The sequence below is a fragment of the Cibotium barometz genome, unplaced genomic scaffold (assembly GCF_041138505.1).
Source record: "Cibotium barometz isolate CiBa-2024 unplaced genomic scaffold, ASM4113850v1 ctg368, whole genome shotgun sequence".
In the NCBI taxonomy this organism is placed as follows: Eukaryota; Viridiplantae; Streptophyta; class Polypodiopsida; order Cyatheales; family Cibotiaceae; genus Cibotium; species Cibotium barometz.
The window spans coordinates 919,880-942,215 of NW_028229435.1; the positions used below are offsets into that span (position 1 = coordinate 919,880).

Here is a 22,336-nt window from a genome sequence, read left to right on the forward strand (position 1 = left end):
TATTTTCTAGCATTTCCATGTATTTCTCCTCTCCCTTTGTCTTCTTTCCCCTCCCCCTTATTTTGCATCCCCCTTGCTGATGTGGCATTTCCCTGTTTCAACCCCCTCAAAATTGCCTTCTTTGTTTCCGTTTTCGTGTTCTCATTTCCACGATTCCCACAACTATGCTTTACACTCTCTATGTCCACCTCTGTGGGGAGGCATGTGTCTCAAAAGGATCTCATGGATCTGGAGTTACCACATGGATGATCGCCTGGGGATAGTGGAACAGAGATATCTAATTTGATGTAGCTGCAGTGCTCTATGTAGGGTAACCCCAAGAGGGAGTGGTGCTTGTGATCTCGTGTGTGTGTTGGCTAGTCTGTCTAGGCGGCTTCTCTGAATCCAATGGGCTGCGAAGCTATAGCATGGTGTTGCCCTCCTGTATCATCAAGAAGGAGCTAGTGATGGGAGCTACCCCGAGTTTGGGTTCTAGTCTCTCGAGGAAGGAGATCTACAGATGTAATGGTGCTCCGCTGTGTCAACCCCTAGGGTGCAAAGATGATGTATCTTGTCCTCCCTAGCAATGCTCTCTAGCAATGCTATCTGCCCTCCTTGTCTCCACTGTGAGTCGGTGAGATGAGACTCGGATCTATCAAAAATGGCTTGAGGCGTGTCTGTGTCTGTGTAGATATCTAGGTCTCTGAATGAAGCCATCCTTTGGGACCTGCAGGAAAAGGTTCTGGTAGAACTGTCTTTTGGAGATAGCTCTGAAGGTGTGAACCATGTGGTTTGGTATGGTGATGAAAGCGGAGGTCACAACGGATGATGCGCCATAAGGGTGAGATGAAGGAAGGAGGCGTCCAAGCTGTACTGGAAGGGTGGCAAGTGATCGATATAAAGCCCTTGTGAGAGAAACGTTTGAGAAACCCTACCATACCACACACTATCATGCCCTTGCATAGCGAGGCGCCGAGATGACTCTAGTGCAATCCTTGGGAGTGTGCACTGCGGCTGTCCGGGGTGTAGACAATATATAAAAGTCACTGTCTGGAAGAGGACATCTTCTACTAAAGGTGCTGTCCCAAACTCTGCTAGTATGATGGGTTATGGTACAGAGGGTTTACTTTGAATCATGCAGGAAAACCCACATCATGAGGTTTACTCTTAACCTTCCTCAGATCCTTTGCAGGAAGGCAAAACCAAGAAGGTGCAATGTGTGTACGGTCTGTAATATGAGATGGGTAGAGCATCTCCAAGAACTAAAACAATAAAACGTATGCGTGACCAGTCTGAGGAAGCACTCGTGGTGGCCCGGCCATGTGTGCCTCTATTAGGACTGCAAGCTCACTCTCTGTCAGGGCAATCAGGTTACAAAGACAGGAACTTAATCTTTTGACGGATGAAATAGTGGATTCTCTCATGTGTCCTCATGCTTGGAAGGCAAAATAGCCTATTAGAGGGATGGATTTGTTCACTTGCACTCAAGGCCAAAATGGCATATGAGACCAAAAAAGAGAGAGGGAGAATTTTTTCATGTATGCGGAAGGCAAAATGGCCTATGAGACCAAAAAACTACAGAGGTTATACACTCTAAAGGAGGAGATGCTTAAAACATTTTCAAAATGCCGTTGCAATAAATGAAACATTAAATAACCTAAGACGTGGCAAGCACTGTGAAGTTCTAGTGGCTTCTGGCCATATGCTTCTTTGCTAAGGTTGCAAGCTCACTCTGTGTCAAAGGAAGAGGGTTACATAGTCTGCAAGAACCTTATATTTTAAGGAGCGAGATGGTGAACCCTCCACGTGTCAACAGAGCATATGCACGATCCTTAACTGCCATGGCTGGTTGGATTGTTGGTGCTTCCTTTGGTCCTTTGGACTCTTTATGACCTCTAAGTTATTGACATGGCCTCATATTTGATGACCTAGGTAGAGAGTGACACATCCCTGGATTTCATACTTGATGATTCTTTGTATGGAACAGAAACCCTCTTTTAAAAACAATGATAACGCCCTTAAATCTCATAGCCAAGTGAGCATGTTTCTTTGTCTCCACCTCGTGTGATATGTAGTTCACCCGTCATGGTGTGAACACTACTTGGGCATTGTCTTGTAAATAATCAACACTTAAAACACTTATGAATGGAAACAACACAAGACAAAGACAATGCTGAAAATGAACAATTGCACAGTGACACCACACTGGGACTGGGCCGATCCTCCTGCAATACCAAGTATGTTATTGGAGTATTTTATTTTGTACAATGTTCCATGGGCTCCTAAGCCATATTTGCCATAAACAATTAATATGAAAGCATGTATTAAACATTATATTCGGTGATGATTGCATTGATGGAGAGCCTTCCTATCAACTCCCCGCCTCTCTCTAGAGCAAAGCAATCTCAAAACTGGTGTTCCATGTCCACACGCATCATTGATGTTCCCATACTAGTGCCTGGATTGCAATCTCTCGGTGATATGAATGTTGAAAATGAAGAACATGCACCGGAGGTCACTCCTGGGCACAAAACCAAGCAGCAGTGGAGTCATAGATGAATTCCTGTCATGTAAACATCAATGGATTGGTCATGGGGCCTGCCCATAGACACAAACATGCACTATGGATGCCCGGAACAGCCCTAAAACAGTGCGATCAGCTCCCGGAAGGGGCTGACCAGCTCAAAACAGGCCGGCCAGCAGCAAGGGACGATTAGGGACATCATAGGGAGGCTGTACAGTAGCCGATTGATGATGTGGCAGTTGCACACGCCACCCAGATGGAGCAGCTAGAAAACTTGCGTGCAGAGGTGTAGTAGGTTGCCTTCTGATGCGGATCACAGATATGTGCTTTGTTTTGCAAATGGATGAGTGTATCCTCTTGTATGAGCAAAAATGATGGAGAGCTTTGTGTGTAGAGAAGATGGCAATTAAGCTTGCAGAGAGGGACAAAGAAGTCGGCCTGCTCACTTGAGTGCCCACACCCACCCTTTTCCACTTGGGAGGTCACCTCCCACTTAGTGGTGCCCATCCTACACTCCATGGCCACGAGATTTTTTGCTTGAATTGCTCGGTGGGAAGGGCTGAAGCAATAAGCTCTTGCAAGTTTGGCTTTTCTACATATCTGCACTCGATTGGTAGATGTGTTGCGCTCTTTGTTCTAAGTTTCTCTTTCTTTTCAGGCTTACTATGTGTATAAATGGTGAGACCTCCAAGTGGATCTTCCAATATTTTCTAACATAGACATGCACCAATTCATTTTCCTTTTGATCTATTTCGTCCCGCTATAGCATAGTCATGACTCACCAGAAACGTTTTGGGGTTTTGGACGTTTCAAGGTTTTTGAGGTTTCGGGACAACATTTCGTCTTTCGGCTAAGAAACGTGGAGGTTTCGTAGTTTTTTCTATATAAATACAATAAAATGGTTTAGAACTTGTAGTTTGTAGAATTATTTGTAGGCCTACCTAGTGCTAACTAGGCACTTACAATATGGTAAAAGCTTAAGCAATTGTGGTCACAATTCTCATCTCGGCAAGCTTCGGTATTTTCTAGTGTTCTCCCTCAAGAGGACTCCATGGTAGTCGCTCTGTCATCCCCAACCGAGGCCACCGTTGCTTGCTTATCCTTTTCTGAAGTGGACCTTCAGATCCTCGCCATGACAGTTGCAACATTAGAGGCCTTGTTTTGCAAAATTGTTGTTAGCTGCCCTGCGCACGGACAACTCAGAGATCTTTTATAGGTGAGCCTCACTGGTGGCGAGCTTGCTCCGTTGCCTGAGAACCTACCTCTCTCTCTACCCCCTAGTGAGGATCTGAATGGGATACGAGAGGAGGGACCACTAGGGGTGGTCTCCTGCACTGACGCCGAGGGCAAGCTCTGGCTCGATGGCCCATCTGCCTGCAAATGAAACATTGGCCTGGGAGGTCTGAATACTCCACTCGCTGAAGGATGGGGTCTCCCCGGAGACATGGGATGGATATAACATGTGGCACTGAATCCGCCGAGGCAACACAGATGCGGAGGGATGGAATCCCGGCTACCCGTGGAAGGGCCGAGGCAGCTTGGGGGAGGGGGGGTCCATCACCCTCTCGATGGCACCACCAACCACCGGGAGAAGAGGAAGGTATTCCTCCCTAAGGCCAAGGAAGCAAACTGTCACTAGGAAGCCCGACACGCCAGCAAGTGGAACACACGCAGGGTCGAGGCCGTGCTGCCACCGCGCAAAGAAGGCCTGCGCCGTATGCAATGCAAGGGGGCTCAGCTGCTGCATGACTATGTCTAATGCCGCTAGAAAGTCGAACTCCACCTGCTAGTAGCCACGCCCCGGAGGGTGAATGTCTACGTTTTTTTCTGTGCGCATTTTCTAGAGGTGGTTCCTTGCATGTTGCTTGACAGTGTATGTACCAGCTAGCCAGTGATAGTGCGTCTGTGTGCTCCTTGGTGTCCTTGGGCCGTATGGAGGTCTATTCGAGGGGTAATTTTCTTTTTTGCTTTATGTACGTTTTCTCTGCAGAGCCCACAGAGAAGCATGTTTTTTTTCTCTGGGCTCAATATTTCTTCCATTTCTTGAACTTTGTTATTTAGTTTGGACATGTTATATCATATATTTATGTACTCTTTTGATACTTTCTTGTTGCTAGCATCTAGCTTCATTTACAATATATGCCATGGATTATGAGTCATGACTCGTCACCCACGTGGTGATCTTTTTGATTTCTGTTTAGTGATCACTATTAATGAAGTATGAAGCTTTTTCTTGGTAGTGGGTAGTGGCCCAATGATCAATTGTGATTTGTGATATCTTACATGTATTTTGTTTGTTTATTGAAATGAATTCAGTGTGGTCTCTTATAAGTTATGTCATAGGGCTAAATACATTTTTTTTGGGTATATTCTAAGTTAAAAATATACATATTTTTTCTATTTTGTTTGAAACCTTTTTGGACCCGTTTTTTACCTTTTAGAAAACGTTTCAAAACGTACGAAACCCGTTTCATAACTGTCGTTTCTTCAGACACGCTCTCGGCAACACTGATCGGCAGATCCTCTTCTCTCTAGATCTCCGTATGAGCTTCCCGGCTCTGAAGATGCACTCAGCTCTACCTGGAAGTCCCCCAGGAGAATGATGTCACCATCCCTGGAGAACTCCCAAATATCATCATCCAAAATAGAAAAGGGAGACTGCCCGCTAGGTGCTGCATACACTGATGTACTAGGAGCAAAATAGCATATAGCAATGTAGAGATATCTGCCCGTCTCTGGCCTCAGTCTAACCCACATGTACCTAGCCTGCTCATCTCTGCGGACTATATGTACTAGTGGCTGTAGCTCCTCTCTAAACAATACTGCCACTCCTCCTGAGCCCCGTCCTCTATGCTCTGAACGAGTCTCCTGTCTACAAGCTGTCTCCCATCGGTATCCACTAACATGTGGCATGGACTGTCCAGGAGCCTGATGCGTCTCACAGTAGAAGATGATGTCCCTCCCAGTGAAACTATCCTCAAAAGCCCCTACATCAAGACGTAGAGATCCATTACAATTCCAAGTAGCAACTTTGAGTGTAGTCCCATAGGTCTCGCGCCGTCATGAAGAGCGCCTCTCCATAATCACCACTCTACCATCTCTATAGAAGGCCACTTTCCCTTTCTCTCGGGCTGCCCTTATCTCTGGCATAACTTCTTTCATGTGAGCAAGTTGCGAGAGTGTGAGGTCATTTATAATGAATTAATTGAAGTATGCAAGGGGAGGTGTAAGCATGCTGTGTCCTATACATCTATCTAGCACCATAAATTATATGGTTGAACTTTTTAAGGGGAGTTTCATGACACGATGGTTGTCTTCTCTTGACCTTCTTGTGGTAGGGTGGCCTGATTACACCTGGTGCCTACGTCCATGAGCGAAGTCATCTTAATAGCTGGTTGCTTGATCAAGCGTTTTCAAGGAATGTTTTTTGATGGCCCAGGCATTTTGGGTGCAGTGCTCTGTCTCCACTTTGAGGCGGTGGGATGAAACCCGTATTTGGCCAATTGTAATCCTCATGGCATGGGACATGTGAACACTCAAGTAGCGTGGTTGTTGGATGAATCCATCCTCAGTGAGTGTGAGGAAGGTGATCTCTTGAGAAGTGCATCTTTGTGGGGAGCTCCGGAGGTGTGATCCATGTGCAATGGGTGTAGAGGCTGAGAAGATCTAACCGGGTAACCCGGTTGGTATCCTCGTGAGAGCTGGAGAAAAGGGGAGTCCAAACTGTACCGAACTTCGAAGGTGGGGTCAGCGGTCCATGCGGAGCCCATATACTGAGAACCAAGTGGAAACTAGTGCATACCATACTCCAGAGTGGCCCTCAAGTGCTAGCTGTCTTGAGGATTCCAGGGCAAGTCTCGGGTACGTGTGGGGATCCATGTGACTGATGCGATGGAGGTATGATAACACATGAAGGAGAGAGAGTTGCACCAAACAAGAATGATTGTATTGGATGATTAGTACTCCCACAATGTACAATGCTTTTATAGGCACCAAGGCCTTATCTTCTAACACTTACGAAGAGCTGGTTCACATTTGTTTACACCAAAAGACTCAATAACCCTTTCACACTACAAAGACTTTGACTATTCCAACAACCGACCCTTTGCATGGTGGATCTTAGACTTCTCGATGAAGTCTTTATCACTAAAGGCAATATCAAATTGTATTGAATGAAGTGCTCGCAGGGTGTCTCTGTCCAATAGTAGGGTCTTGCCATTGAAGCCAGGCGAGGGGGTTTCTCCTAAAGCCATAGGTTCCACGATGGGTAGTCTACAACCTCAAAAGGAGAGGGGTTGATGTGCCATTTGCGATTGTGGAAACCTACTAATCTCATCGGTAGCCAGGAGTCTACCATTTGGGACGGCCCCAAGATATGTGAGATTGGGCCCCAAGGAAGTGGTGCAAGAGAAGGCATGTGAGCTTGTTCCACATCAAGGGCTAGCGAAGATGCTCATCACAAGCGGCTCGCATTTGGAAGAGAGCAGAGTGAAAAGCCAACTAGCTGTAGAAGAGGATGGCCACAAACTGTGTCTTCAAAAGAGGTATTGAGTTTGCTAAAAGGGGCAAGAGGGATAATCCATCTAGTGCTTGTGGGCCAAGGACCATTGGGGGAGGGCGTGCGGGCCAAAATGTGGGCAAAAAGAAAATCCTTCCATGACTCTCCTTGGGCAGGAGGTTGTGGACAAAAATATTTCCCAACAATGAAGGCAAATGCACACTTATTGTAGTGCTATGTGTGAACAGGACCTAACCAAGGGCACTTTTTCCCATGTGGTTTTACCCCTTGGATATCCAATGTGAAAGGACACTATCTAATGCTTTGTACTTTCATATTATTATGATGGATGGATATATGTGGATGGTTGACTCCATCACCTCCACTATTTCACTCACTTTTTGGGTACTTAGTCTACCTCCATCCATCTCTGTTTTGGTTGTGAGTTGAAACCCTAACACTCCCTCTTTTTGGTGCTGTGGCTGTCCCACATTTGGTTTCACAGCTGCTCTCTCTTGGCACTCATACTTGCCTAGTGCGCTGCTCGCATTTGACTTGCTGTGTGTGTTCTGATGGCTTGCTGTCTCGGACTTGGCTCCGCCCCTCCGCTTCGCTTCCCTTGGTAGCATGAGTGTGTCGATGACTACCGTTGGCGCTTGATTGGGCGGCTCTAGTGCTGGGAGGTCCGCCATCGCCCAGCGGTTGGGCTGTGTTGCAACCATAACGGGCAGTGCTCTGCCCACTTTGAGGCCTATGTGGTAGAGGCCTCATTTGCTTGTTTTTTTTGGGGCCTTCTCTCCATTTCCGTTGCATCCTTCACTCCGTCCCTGTCATCGCCATTCCGTGCTTCGCTCTGTCAACACCCAAGCTCAACCTCTTTGTTGTCCGCAGGTTCTACTGCGATTGAGGCAACACTTCCCAGCCCGCGTATTTGAATTTGTGCCATGCTATCCCGTCGGTAGTGCACTTTGGACCTCCACCGTATGCTTTGATCTGCCCTTCCGACTGTAGCCACGCATCTACTTAAGTCAACGCCTGAGGTTCGTGCCTATGAGCCTGTTGTCAGAATGCACAACGGAAATGAAGACAACTGCCGTAGAGAGCAATACACATATGAAAGAGAGAGAGAAGCTTGTGTAACTCTGCTATATACACCAGTAAATCCCGAAATAATACAATGAAGGAGTGTGAGGGCAAGGGGCCATTTTATTTGGCCCCTGCTTGCTGGTCGGTCAGCCCAGAGTTAGCCCTGACAGCAGCCCAGAACCAGCAAATGCATAGTCGGCCAGCACCAAAAAACAATCGGGCATCACTAGATCAACTGGGCAGCACAGACACAGTCGGCCAGGCATCAGGGGGCATCCGACAACCCACACAGAGCTCCAGAAAAATAGGAAAAAATACGGAGAGAGGAAAAATGGGAAGACACCAAATACGGGTTGGCACACCCACAACTGAGGCCCTGACATAGTGTACGGACGGGAGATGACTGCTAACACCCCCTCACAACTCCTGGATGTGGAACCAACCCCAGTGAGCTGGAGTGCCGCCGGAGTATAGCTTGAGGTAGAGACTTCATGAAGAGGTCCGCCGCATTGTCCTCTGTTGAACAATAAAGAAGCAAGATGTCAGCAGCCAAGATCTTCTCACGAACAAAGTGATATTGTATCTCTATGTGCTTGGTCCGGGCATGGAAGACCGGGTTCCGAGCAATAGCGATACATCTCTAGTTATCGCACTGGATGACCGTGGGCTCCTTCTATGGAAACCCAATCTCGCCAAGCAACCTCCCCAGCCACACAACCTCACAAGTAGCACCACAAGCAGCCCGGTACTCTGCCTCTATCGACGACAAGGCAATAGTTGGCTGCCTCTTGCTGCTCCATGAAACAGCTCCTGAGCCGAGGGTAAAACTGTAACCTGATGTAGATCTCCTCGTGTTTGGATCTCCTCCTGAGTCACTCCAACCTTGGAGTCGAACTCGTTCCTTCGTTTCACCTCAAGTGGTGTAGAAGAGTCCAATATCCTTCGTACCCTGCAGATACCGCAAGATCCGTAATCCTGCGTCCCAATGAGACTTCAACAACGTCTGCATAAATGAGCTCAACAGCCCCACAAGAAAGCTTAAGTCCAATCTGGTGTTCAGCAACCAGATTAATGAACCAACCGGCTTCCGGTACAGAGAGGCATCAATTGGCTCACAAGGATCATTTACTGTCAGTTTTGTGTTCGGATCTATCGGTGACGTGATAGGCTTGCAGTTTTGCATCCCAAAGGCCTCAAGCAACTCATGGACATACCATTGCTAAGAGACAAAGAACCCCCTTTGGGTTTGCCAGATCTCCAATCCCAAGAAGAAGTGGAGTAAGCCTAAATCGGTCATCTCAAACTCCTTTGACAAGTCGGCCTTCGTCACTGCAATGTGCTCCATATGACCGCTTGTGAGAATGAGGTCATCCACATAAAGGATGATCAACGTGACCATGCCGCGTTCCCGAAAGAGATTTAGGTTAGGATCTGCAGCTGATCTCTGAAATCCAGTCCGTAGAAAGAAGGAATCAATCTTCTGATTCCAAGCCCTGGGAGCCTGCTTAAGACCATATAAGGCCTTCCGCAACTTGTAAACTATCCCCTTTGATCTTGGAGCCTCAAAGCTTGGAGGCTGCTCAACATACACCTCCTCTTTTAGGTCACCATTAAGGAACACAGATTTAACATCCATCTGAAATACAAGCCCCCGCTAAGAAGAAGCAAGGACAAGAACGGTCCGAATTGTGATCATCCTCGTTGTCGGTGCAAAGGTATCCTCATAGTCGATGCTAGGCCGCTGAGCATAACCCTTAGCCACAAGTCTGGCTTTGTGGTTGTCCACCGACCCATTTGACGTATACTTGGTCTTAAAGACCACTTGACAATAATGACAGACCGTTTCGATGGCCTCGGAACCAACCCCCAAGTATTATTCTTCACTATGGCATCCAATTCCACCTGCATGGCTTTTCTCCAAGTATCTTGTGCAAGGGCTTCCTTGACGGAAATGGGCTCTTTGTCCGCATGATACAAGACATCAAAGCATAGTTTACTTGTAAAAGCTCCGCTGAATGACATTTGTCACGAACTCTATGCGATCTTCGAGGTCCGTCCTCTGTGGTCCATTCGGAGGGAAGCTCCGTAACACCCGACTCCCGAAGGGTGTCTACCAACCACCTGGATACTCGAACAGAATGCGGAGCCTCCTGCTGCTGCGAGGGCTCATCTCCAGCTGCGGGCTCAACCTCCTCAACTGACTAAGGCTGTCCAGTTGGAACAATCGACTGGGAATCATCATCAGAATCCTCTGGGTCTCCAAGAAGTGGCACAACAGTTGAAACTGGAACATGCTCATCAAAAATCACATCCGATGACCTCGTGCCTCTGTGGATCATACAACCTGTATCCCTTGGAAAGAGAGTTATATCCCACAAAGACAAGCTTTTGGGATTTTGAGTCGAGCTTCCCCCTCTGCTTCTTTGGAATGTGAATATATGCATCACTCCCAAACACACGGAAATGGAAGACATCTAGTTTCCTGCTAAAACACGCCTCAAAGGGAGTCATGTTCGGTCCTGAAGTCGTCGGAGAACGGTCGAGAATATGGACAGCCATAGCCACAGCCTCTCCCCAAAGTGGACAAGGAAGATCACGATGCTCCAGCATCATCCTCGCCATCTTCACCACAGTTCTGTTCTTACGCTCAACTACTCCATTCTCTGACGACGAACTTGTATTGGCCAACTCCCGCTTGATGCCATGTTCAACACAAAACCGCACGAATGCATTGGAAGAAAACTCTCCTCCTTTGTTAACCCTAAGAGTCTTTATCTGCAAGCCAAGCTCTTTCTCCACCATCACATGCCACTCCTTGAACCGAGCAAAAGCTTGGTCCTTCTGTGAAAGAAAATAAACCCAAGAAAATCTGCTACAATCATCTACAAGCAGCATAAAGTACAAAGAACCTCCCAAGGATGGCGTCTGCATAGGTCCACACAAGTCAGTGTGTACCAACTCCAAAGGTTTCCAAGCTCGCCTGGAAGCCTGCTTCGGAAAAGATTCCCTGTGTTGCTTGCCACGAATGTAAGAACTACAGTGTCCCTACCTGCTGCCAACATCGAGCAAGCCAACCACCATCTGGTCTCGGAAAGCTCGCTGCAGCGCATCCACATTCAAGTGGCCAAACCGAAAGTGCCACAAATCACCAATCTGAGAACCTGTCAAAGAGGAGAGTGTAGAGAGTTTGTATATACCATTCTCCACTCCGCCTTCTTAAACAACCTGGCCAGTTTCACCGTCCCGTAGAGTAACAGAATGCTCCTCAAACTCCACCTGGAAGTCAGTCTTGCACATCTCATGCATTGACAACAGATGAAAACCAAGTGCGGGGACGTAAAGAACACGAGAGAAATGCTTCCCCCCTCTATCATCGAGAATGATCTCCATCCGGCCCTCACTGTGAATCGGTCTAATGGAATTGTCGCCAATAAAAATGCGACTTGACTGCGTTCCAGATCCTGAAAGAAGTCACGGGAAGGAGTCATGTGCCTGGAAGCAACACTATCAAGAATCCATTCCCAAGTATCCTTGGCGGTGAAGCCAACTGCCTCCTCCCTCGAAGAAGATGAAGCATCGGTGTCCAACATCTCCAAGTGCACAAAGGCTAGAGTCTTTGCACAGCTGAAGCTGAAGACTCAGCACTCTTCCCAGTCCGCTTGGGACACTTCCTCCAATAGTGGCCTTTCTCGCCACAACCATTACAAGTCCTCTCGGCCTTCAGTTTCTCTTGGTGTGAATCGGGCTTCTTCTCTGATGAAGATTGTTGTATTGTTACGGCCTTTCGACCGTTGGCCAGTCAAGGCCTTAGAATCTCCGCCCTGTGGAGAGTTCGTGAATCGCTCTTCCTGGTCCAAGACCATGGGCACAAGCTCCTCCAATGTGATGGTGCTGAGCTTGCCACTGGTGATCAAAGAGGAGTAAAATGCTGAGTACTGAGAGGGCAAGTGTGACAGCAATGTTATGGCCATATCCTCTGACGATATCTCTTTCCCGGCTTGGAGAACCTCCTGTTGAAGAGCCTGCAACTTGTTGATGTGCTCCCGCATCGTCGATGACTTTATAGGATTCATTACCCGCATCTGAACTTCCAAGGAGATCATCTTCATGGGTGATACCCTTTTGTAGAGAGAAGCCAAATGCTGCCAAATCCCTTTGGCTAGCGTCATATGCTTTATGTGATCGATCACCTGTGGTGTGTAATTGAGGAAGACGAAAGAACGGACTCGGGCATCAACACGATCCCATAACTGTGCCTGTGCCGCCCGTTCTTCCAAATAGAGGGAAACTCCCCATCTTCCAACTCTGGCCGTGGAACCCCAACAACAATGAAATCAGCCAATTCATAGGACCCCAAAACAGATTCCATCATTACCTTCCATATGCCGTAGTTATTCTCGTCCAACTGTCGGTCCATCGGGAACGTGGGGAGTGTCGGGATCTTCACGTGCTTCTCAGCCATCTCAAGGGTTCACACGGTCTTGTGAAGGGAGGGTGGGTGGGAAAAAAGAAGAAGAGGAGGCTGCAAATAGAATGCAAGGTGGCTGTCCAACGTTGATGGCCGCCTTTTGCCTGATCTCTGAGTCCCATACAGTCCAAACAGTCTCCAATCAGCACCTCAATCAGCAAACCCTCGATGTCCCACTGTCTCTAAGCTTCAAGCCACCTGGGGCTGTGATACCATGTCAGAATGCACAGCGGAAATGAAGACAACTGCTGGAGAGAGCAATACACAGATGAAAGAGAGAGAGAAGCTTGTGTAGCTTTGCTGTATACACCAATAAATCACGGAATAATACAATGGAGTGTGAGGGCAAGGGGCCATTTTATATGGCCCGTGGCTGCTGGTCAGCCAGCCCAGAGTTAGTTGACAACAGCCCACAACCAGCAAATGCATAGTCGGCCAGCAGAAGGGCAGTCGACTAGCACCAAAAAACAGTCGGGCATCACCAGATCAACTGGGCAGCACAGACACAGTCGGCCAGGCATCTGGGGGCAGCCGACAGCCCACACAGAGCTCGAGAAAAATAGGAAAAAAATACGAAGAGTGAGGAAAAATGGGAAGACACCAAATACAGGTGGACACACCCACAATAGAGGCCCTGACAGAGTGTGCAGACAGGAGATGATTGCTAACACCTGCTCCTCCACTGGCATGCTCTGGGACTATGCCGTTGACCGGCTGCAACACACCGTCCGCTCAGCAACACCGCCTTTTGCCTGTTGGCTCTGGAGGTCATGGCCATGTATTTTAAACTCCCCTTTTCCAAGGAGTTGCTCGCTATTGAAGGTCTACAGGTTTGCATCCTTGAATCTTTGAATTTCATTAGGCTTTAAGCTTGCAAGTACTACAATATAGAGTGACAAAATTTGGGACTTTTCTGAAATCCATGTAATTCAGTACAAATTGAAGCTAAAATTAAATGCAAAATTTGGGGCTTTTCTGTTTGGAGTATTCATCAAGGTTACAGGGCAGTGATTTGAAACACATGTACACACATTGAGTGTTTTTGACACTATAGAGAATCTACAACAAGAATAATCTTGCTTGAGGTTGGCAATTTTGTAGGTAGAAAGCTTGTATAGGAACATTGGGTTGGCTGGCAGTGCACATACGTGCTTTTTGATTTGCCTACAGGTATTGAAGTGTGGAATCTGACCTCATGGCTCAAAATGCGACGGGTGTATTTGGTGTGCTTACCCAGGAGGATAAGCTAGATGAATCAAACTACTCATTTCATGATTCAAGAATCTACTGGCATTGTGTGGGGTGATGACACATGCCCACCTACCTTGGAGCTAGCAACACCTCAAAGTGGAGCTACTCAAAGAGCCCTAGGAGTTGAGGTAGAACATCTTGCTCCTACACAAGAGCAGATAAGATGGGATTCCAGGGATGCATAGGTCATGTCTTTGATAGCCCTTTCTATCAAAATGTCTATCATTCCGCGCAGTTGGTCCTACAAGACAACAAAGCTTGCATGGGACACTTTGGAAGCAATATACCAGGTACGCAATGAGACAAGGGTTGCTTACTTGTTGAAGAGGCAATTGGATACTCTTTCTATGGATGAGGGTGACTCTATAATAAATCATCTCACCAAAGTGAAAGATTTGCAGGAATAGTTGCTGAACATTGATGAGGTTCTCCCAGACAAACAATTGGTCACCAATATTTTGCATTCTTTGCCTCCCTCGTATTTGGGCTTTCACACCGCTCTCAATCTCTCTATGAGAGGAGGTGTTGAACCTGTCACTTTTGAAGAGTTGGTGGGTTTGCTCTTGCAAGAAGAACAAACAAGAGCAAATCTATTAAGCAACCGTGGTGGTGATAGGGTATTTTCAGCCAAGAACAAAGGGAAAACAAAGAGCTTTAAGCATGGAGGAAACCAATCCAATAAGGCTAGTCATGGACAGCCCTCTTCTAGAGGTGATGCATCTGAAAAAGGGGATGCCAACAAGCCCAAAAAGTAGGGCAAATGTCACTACTGTTATAAGCCTGGCCACCACATAAATGAATGTAGAAAGCGTATGGCAAAAGAGAAGAAGAAAGATGCAGGTAATGCAGTCTGCTAATGTAGTCCATGAGGAGTGGATATTTTTGGTCACATGCAATAGTGACACACCAAGTGCTACAGAACAAGATATGTATTTGATTTAATCCCATAGTAAGGATGTAATTTGGTATTTTGATAGTAGTGCTTCGAGCCATATCACTTCTTGCAAAGATGTATTTCAGTACACTTGGTTTATGCTTCTAATGGCCTCATTGTATCATGTGCAGATCATTCTACTTATCTAGTGAAAGGGATAGGCAAGGTCATGCTTGTTGTAGCCAATGGTGCAAATGTATTGAATGTTCCAAGGATAACGAAAAATATGCTTTCTGTCTAAGCCATAACCGATCAAGGTTTGGTAGTTGAATTTGCAGATAGAGGTGTTTAGTCAAGGACCCTTAGAGGGGTTATGTCATAGTCATTGTTGGAACACGATGCAATGGCTTGTATAAGCTAGATAACTATAACAAGTGTTCATATGATGCACATACAATAGATTCTCCCACTCTTGCTATGCATGATGCAGAACTATGGCATTCTCGTTTTGGGCATGTAAACTTTGTGAGTTTGATGCTTTTGTAGAAGCATCATATGGTTCACAATATGCTGCCTCTTTAGTCTCCAACAGGACATGTATGTGAGGGGTGTATTTTGGGAAAGATGCATCGCACACCATTTCCCAATAAATTACAGCTCATACATAGTGACGTGTGTTGTCCGATGCGAACACCATCCATGGGAGGGCATCTTTAATTCATCACAATGTCTACTCAAGGTTTGCTTGGGTATATCCTTTGAAAGCAAAAGTAGATTTGTTAACATGCTTTCAACACTTTGTGGCAATGGCTGAAAATATGTCTAGATGTAAAGTACAGACACTCTGCTCAGATAGAGGGAGAGCATACATGTCTAATGAATTCAAGGATTATATGCTTCTTCAGAAGAGCATCAAACATCAGTGCACTGTGCCTTATACACCACAGTAGAAAGGTGTAGTTGAGAGAAAGAATACGTCTCTCATGGAGACGGCGAGATGTATGGTGATAGCACAGAAGTTGCTTCATACCTTTTGGATGGAAGCCATCATGTGTGCAACCCATGTGTTGAACAGGTGTCCAACAAAAGCTTTGAAGACATTAATACCATTTGAGGCTTCGTACAATGAAAGGCCAAAAGTGGATTATATGCGTACATTTGGGTGTTTGGCATATATGGTCATGTGCTAGAGCATATCAGAATAAAGCTAGATGATAAAGCGATCGAATGCATCTTCGTGGGCTACAAGAATGAGAACAAGGGATACCGTCTCTATAATCTAGTGACATGTCGGATTTTTGTCAATAGAGATGTGGTATTTGTTGAAAATTCAGTTCAGCCCATGCTCAGCTTGTATAAAAGTCATGATATAGCCTCACATGACATGTTTGATGGGCTTTTACCATAGCCATTAGTGGGGATTCAGTTCAGCCAGCCCCTATTCAAAATATGCCACACGTTGAATAAGATGTAAGACATATGGAACAACCAGCAAATCAGCCCCCTTCTATGGAAGAGGTTGACCGTTGAAGATGTTGTCAAGGAAGAGCAAACAGCCATGCAAGGAGCCAAATTTGTGCCTAGATGGTTGTTGAAAACCTTGCAAGATAGCGAAATTTCAACTCCACTGTCAGGAAGAATAAGGGCTAGTTTCAGCCATTAATTGAATGTACCATGGGGGGTCTCTTTGACTCAGAAGAGCCTTCTTCTTATGAAGAAGCATAGGAGAATCAACACTCTGTGCAAGCCATGCAAGATGATGAGATTTCTTCTATCATCTTGCAAGCCATGCAAGATGAGATTTCTTCTATCATGAAGAATAACACATGGGATCTTATAGACTTACCAAAGGGCAAGAATGTCATTGAAACAAAGTGGGTTTATAAAGTCAAAAGAAAGTCTGATGGTACCATTGACAAGTACATCTCAAGAAAAGGGAATAGATTATGAGGAGACTTTTGCTCCTACTTCCAATTCTTGAATGGAGATTTGCAAGAGGAAGTATATGTAAATCAGCCAATTTGTTCCTGGCGAAGAAAAAGTATGCAGGTTACACAAAGCATTGTATGGTTTCAAACAAGCTCCAAGAGCTTGGTATGATAAAATACATGCTCATTTGAGCAACCAGGATTATGCGAATAGTCCACAGCTGAAACCACCTTGTATGTGAAGAAAACTGGTGCCAATATTCTCATAGTCATCTTGTATGTAAATGACATGCTTATAACAAGGACTTGTGAAGAAGAAATTTCAGATTTCAAGACTGATTTGAAAGCTGAATTTGATATGTCAGATTTGGGGCTTTTACTCTACTATCTTGGCATTCAATTTATGCATAGACATGATGGCATTGTTGCGCAACAAACTAAGTATATAAAGAGTTTGGTGAAAAGGTTTCACATGGAAGAGTGCAAGCCGCTTTTTACTCCAGTAGAACCAAGTTTACGGCTCATCATGCATGACATGTTTGAACCTTTTGAAGCCGGCATTTACAATAAGGTAGTGGGATGCCTGATTTACTTGTGTAACACGAGGCGTGACATAGCTTTTAGGGTGTTTCTGTTTAGCAAATTCATGCACAGCCCAAGCACAAAGCATTGGCAAGCAGTGAAACACATTTTCCATTATCTACAAGGTAGCTTGGATCTTGGTTTGTTCTATCCCAGGGGGCCAGCATGCAGCTTTATGCATACAGTGATTGAGACTGGACTGGTGATTATGATACATGGCAATCCACCAATGGGAACTGTTTTTTTCTTGGCAGTTCATGCATATCCTAGATGAGTGAAAAGCAACCCACCATTGCCACATCTACCTGTGAGGCTTAGTATAGGGCAACCTTCACTGCGACGGTATATTGTGTATGGCTGAGAAGATTATTGGAGTGAGTGTTAGCAGACACTCACTACTATTCTCACTGATAGCCAGAGTGCTATGGCGGTGGCACGAAATCTCGTATTTTATGCACGTACCAAGCACATTGAGATCCATTATCATTATGCGAGAGAGATTACATGCAAGGGAGATCAATTTATCTTATTGATCTACGTTGTAGAACTATTTACTAAGGCTTTGCCTAGAGAGAAGGTTGAAGCTTTCCAAAAAGGTTTAGGCTTGCTTTCACACAGAGTGATCTGCCACCTTGTACAGTTCACACTTACACTAAAGGGGGGATTTGAAGGCAAATGCTAACTTATGGTAGTGCTATGTGTGAATAGGACCTATGGAGTGGTCTGCAACAGGCAAAGCTGGAGGAAAGCATTCTCTAGGGGTATGTACTTAGAGAGAGTACATCATTAGCTTTCAGATCAGTTCCAAAGGCCTAGCAACAACCAAGGGCACTTTTTCCCATGTGGTTTTCCCCCTTGGATATCTAGTGTGAAAGGACACTCTTATCTATTGCCTTGTACTTTCATATTATTATGATGGATGGATATTTGTGTATGGTTGACTCCATCACCTCCACTGATTCTCTCTCACTTTTTGTGTACTGTCTACCTCCATCCATCTCTGTTTTGGTTGTGAGCTGAAACCCTAACACTCCCTCTCTCTGTTGCTGTGGCTGTCCTACAAACAAAGCTCTGCTTTGAATCACCAGATTGATGATGCCTAGTGCCCCTTTATGGAGAGGTTGGACAATGACTGGCCATGCCAACTTGGCCCAGGCTGCTTGGCTATCAGTGCCGACCACAAGAAGTTGGGGATGAGGCGCTGAACTTGGCCAATGCACTGATTTTGAGAACGCCTTGCATGGACATTGGAGTGATATACCACATGGTAGCCAAGAGAACCTGGTTGGCCACTACCAGATGGCCAGCCAATGACAATCTTGCTGAAATCCAATGAAGAAGTCCTCCAAATGCTCAAGAGGAGGGGTTTTTTTAATGAAAATTTGTCTACTAAAGCAGATTGCATAAACCTGCACCTACTCTTGGGTGCTGATGACACGAGGGGGATGTCCTGGCATGTAGTCTATGCTATGCATGATGGAGCTGATGATTTGAAGGCTGAAGCTTTGTGAGTGTAGGCTTGTGGAGTTAAGATTGCATTTTTGTTCTTGTTAAGTTCGGGAAATAACCTAAACTTTCCATTGGGATCTCTCTTTGTTGCCATAAAAACTTTGCTGTCTATTGAGCATTTTTACTTATGAGGAGTTACGACATTGTGAAAGCAAAAGTTTACTCTATCATCAAAAAAATCACCTCGTTGAAGTAAAATGGTACACTTGCTGTGGAAGGTAACTTAACTTTTTCTATTTTGTGTGCTTAGGTATCTGAATGATAACTGGTTTACTGGTGGAATCCCATCTCAGCTTGCACTCATTGGGAACCTTGAAATTCTGTAAGTTCATAAATTCGCCTCCACAAGGCTTTGCTGGTCTAATTGCTTTTCTTTGAAAAAGATATACTCTCCTGTCTTAAGTGGAATCGCAGCTTCAGAATGTGGCTTGTTTGGTTTATGTATAAACTTGATGCTGTTTCAGTGCTGACATTTTGTCTTTAGGTATCTTTCTCACAACAAGTTGACAGGACCTGTACCTGAATCTCTTGCGTTTCTTCCCAGATTGACTTACTTGTGAGCTCTCTCTCTCTCTCTCTCTCTCTCTCTCTCTCTCGTGTGCATGAGAAGGGATAGCTCTCATGCAAGAATTGTGGCCTCCAACTTTCAGTCTTGAACTGATGCATGTGTGGATTAACATGAAGCTACTGAAGTTGATCTGTAGGCCGTTTTTTCTCCGTTGTTTTTACCTTGATGTGGTCGGTTTTTACTGGTCCCATAGGTCATATTTGGCCTCCAGTGATGTTTATGTTAGTCTATCTAGCTATCCCACAGGTTGACATAGGGCCAGTGTCTGCAGCCTCGAGTTCTTGTGTTTATAAGTTCCTCTTGTACAATGCAAGGCAATTTGTACTAAGTTCCCATGGGTGCAATGGGAAAAATTTATTTTAATGTCTCTTGTGCACGAGTGCTGATATTGATGTGTGCGGATGCAAAAGTGTGGCCATATACACATGCGTGTTCTCTGCCAAACAAATAGGTGCTTATTTTATGGTATGCAATGCTATCTGGTGTATGTATGGTGATCTCTCTTCAGTTTTGTTTCTTATCTAAAGCATAGTGAGATATGATGATCAGGTACCTTAACAACAACATGCTGACGGGAAGAATCCCAGAACCATTTTACCAACATCAGAACTTGAAAGAAATGTAAACTTTCTTTCCTGTTTACTTGAGATCGATCTCAAAGAAATATCCAATTGTGAACATGCCCTGCACCTCCGATTCCTTTTTTTGGAGGGGTTATTTTGCGGAGGAGTTTCGGCCTTTGATTCAGGTTGAAATTTTGGTTATTAATTTAGTGTACTGTTTTTGCAGGTATATCGAGGGAAACAACTTCAGTCCTGGTGTGAAGCCTGTTGGTGTCCATAGGACAATGGAGTTATCTGATACGGAGTTCTTGTTCTGAGATTCGGGCTGTTGAATGCAGGGACGTCTGCGTGCTCTGTGTCACTTACTGGTGATGCATTTTGAATTCAAGGTTCTTGCAGTCAATCTTCATTGCAAAGATCGATAAGGATTTTGCAGCCAATCCTCACTGCAAAGATTGGTGAGCTGATTGGGCTTAGCAACAGAATGTACTCTAGACATGGAAATGCAAAGCTTGTCAAATTGTGAGAAGGCCAAGATTCTACAATTACTGTACCGTCTACAACATTATCATTGCTATATTCTTGTAATCTTGAATATATCGCAGTTTTTAACGCACACATATATGGATATGAGAAAACAGGCTCTTTCTTTGACCGTAGATTGCATGAGCTGTTTTCCATTGTGGTTAGAACTGGCAGTATCAATTTGTGAAGCTAGTCATGCAGGTGTTCTCCTTTTCGGGATGACAGCGGGGATCGCAAGAGGGATGCAATCTCTAGCGTGAAAATTCAGATGTAGCGTTTTTGTTCTCTTATGCCATCCCAAAAAATCTATTTTATACCAGAATTCCCAACTGTTTCACGGAAAAGGTTGTTGGCTGCACACGTCTTTTGCCTCTCCCCCATGTGTAGAAAGAGGTCATCGCTTCTTGCTGGGTGCTCATATATGAAGCGATGCTGGGTGCTCATATATATATATATATATGTATGTACTCACACACTGACACCTATATTTTCGATTTTCTGAATTTTCTACACACGCGTTTATATAAATCTGCGCTCTCTCTCTCTCTCTCTCTCTCTCTCTCAACCTGGAGATTGAGGCAGGGAGAGCAGCACGGAACCCTAGAGGACAGAATATGCAGATTATGCTACAGAGAGGTAGAGTCAGAGGAGCATGTAATCAGAGGAGCATTACATACGTATATTACGAGGTTAGCTCTTCTTGCTGGGCGCTCACGAGAATATATATATATATATATGTACTCACACACTGAGACCTATATTTTCGATTTCCTGAATTTCCTACACATGCATTTATATAAATTTGCTCTCTCTCTCTCTCTCTCCCCCCCACACACACGCACACCCACACCCACACCCACACCCTGGAGATTGAGGAAGGGAGAGCAACACGGACCCCTAGAGAGGATAGAATATGCAGATTATGCCACAGAGAGGTAGAGTTAGAGGAGCATTGCATATGTAGATGCCCTGTATATTATGAGATCAGGGGGAGATACCATTGCTTGTTCAGAGAGGGTTTTGGCCCACTTAGTCGGGTGATGGACTATCTTGGTCAGAGATGCTTAGGCCTTTTCCTCCTTGAGCTACACCAACATAGAGAGAGGCTTCTACAGGTACAAAGCCAGAGATCCCAGCCAGAGATCACTAGCTTCTTCAGGCCTATGCACGAGCCACATCCCCCTCCCCCTGTATCATCTACCTCACGACGAGGGCTCACACTTCAGAGAGCCTCGGAGATTAGAGCTGCCAAGAGACTGCGACTGCCTGGATGCACACCACCACTACTCCATCAGGCCCAGTCTGCGTAGATCTAGGCATGATACCACAGAGCTATGGAGGATAAAGTCCCGAGGCTACACCGTGGCCTAGATGTGAGTCCTCCTCGGCCTATGCCCCATGTATGATGTACTACATCCCACCATCCCCAATGGGTGGAATTAGTAGTATACCACTTACCATGATTGTACATCTATAGCATGCTAGACAGTGGCTGCATAGTGAACTGCTTAGCTTTTCATTTTTATTTCAGTTTTTCTTTCCATGACACTCGGGACATGGACTTATTGTATACAGATTTGTCTCATAAGCCAATTTGGCCATTCCGTAAATGTTAATATATCTTTTCTTTTCTCTCTCTCTCTCTCTCTCTCTCTCTCTCACACACACACACACACACACACACACACACACACACATATTTAAACATACACATATATAACATATTTAAATGTACACATATATATGTCTCGTGCACTATCTCTGTTTACTTTCCCTTACTCTATCTATGTTTGTTTGTTTATATATCTCTCTCCCTCTCTTTCATTGTGCATACTCCATGACATCCCACACACAACTTCATATATATATATATATATATATATATATATATATTTAGCATTCATGTTCTCACGTGAATATATCCTGCAAACTACCAGCCCCTTTTTAACTGCCATTTAATAACTAAACTTCGGGTCTCTTA

General features: G+C 45.2%; 1 protein-coding gene across 1 annotated transcript in view; it reads left to right on the plus strand.

Annotated features, from left to right (window-relative positions):
- The window catches only part of LOC147602619 (Leucine-rich repeat (LRR) family protein), a 70,513-nt gene extending 49,836 nt beyond the window's left edge, over positions 1-20,677 (plus strand). The window contains exons 8-11 of the mRNA XM_086797804.1: positions 18,950-19,021; positions 19,184-19,255; positions 19,817-19,888; positions 20,057-20,677. Of these exons, the coding sequence (XP_086653930.1) occupies positions 18,950-19,021; positions 19,184-19,255; positions 19,817-19,888; positions 20,057-20,147 (307 nt within the window). The 3' untranslated portion in view covers positions 20,148-20,677. The remainder of the gene's footprint in view (positions 1-18,949; positions 19,022-19,183; positions 19,256-19,816; positions 19,889-20,056) is intronic.
- The last annotated feature ends 1,659 nt before the right edge of the window (positions 20,678-22,336 follow it).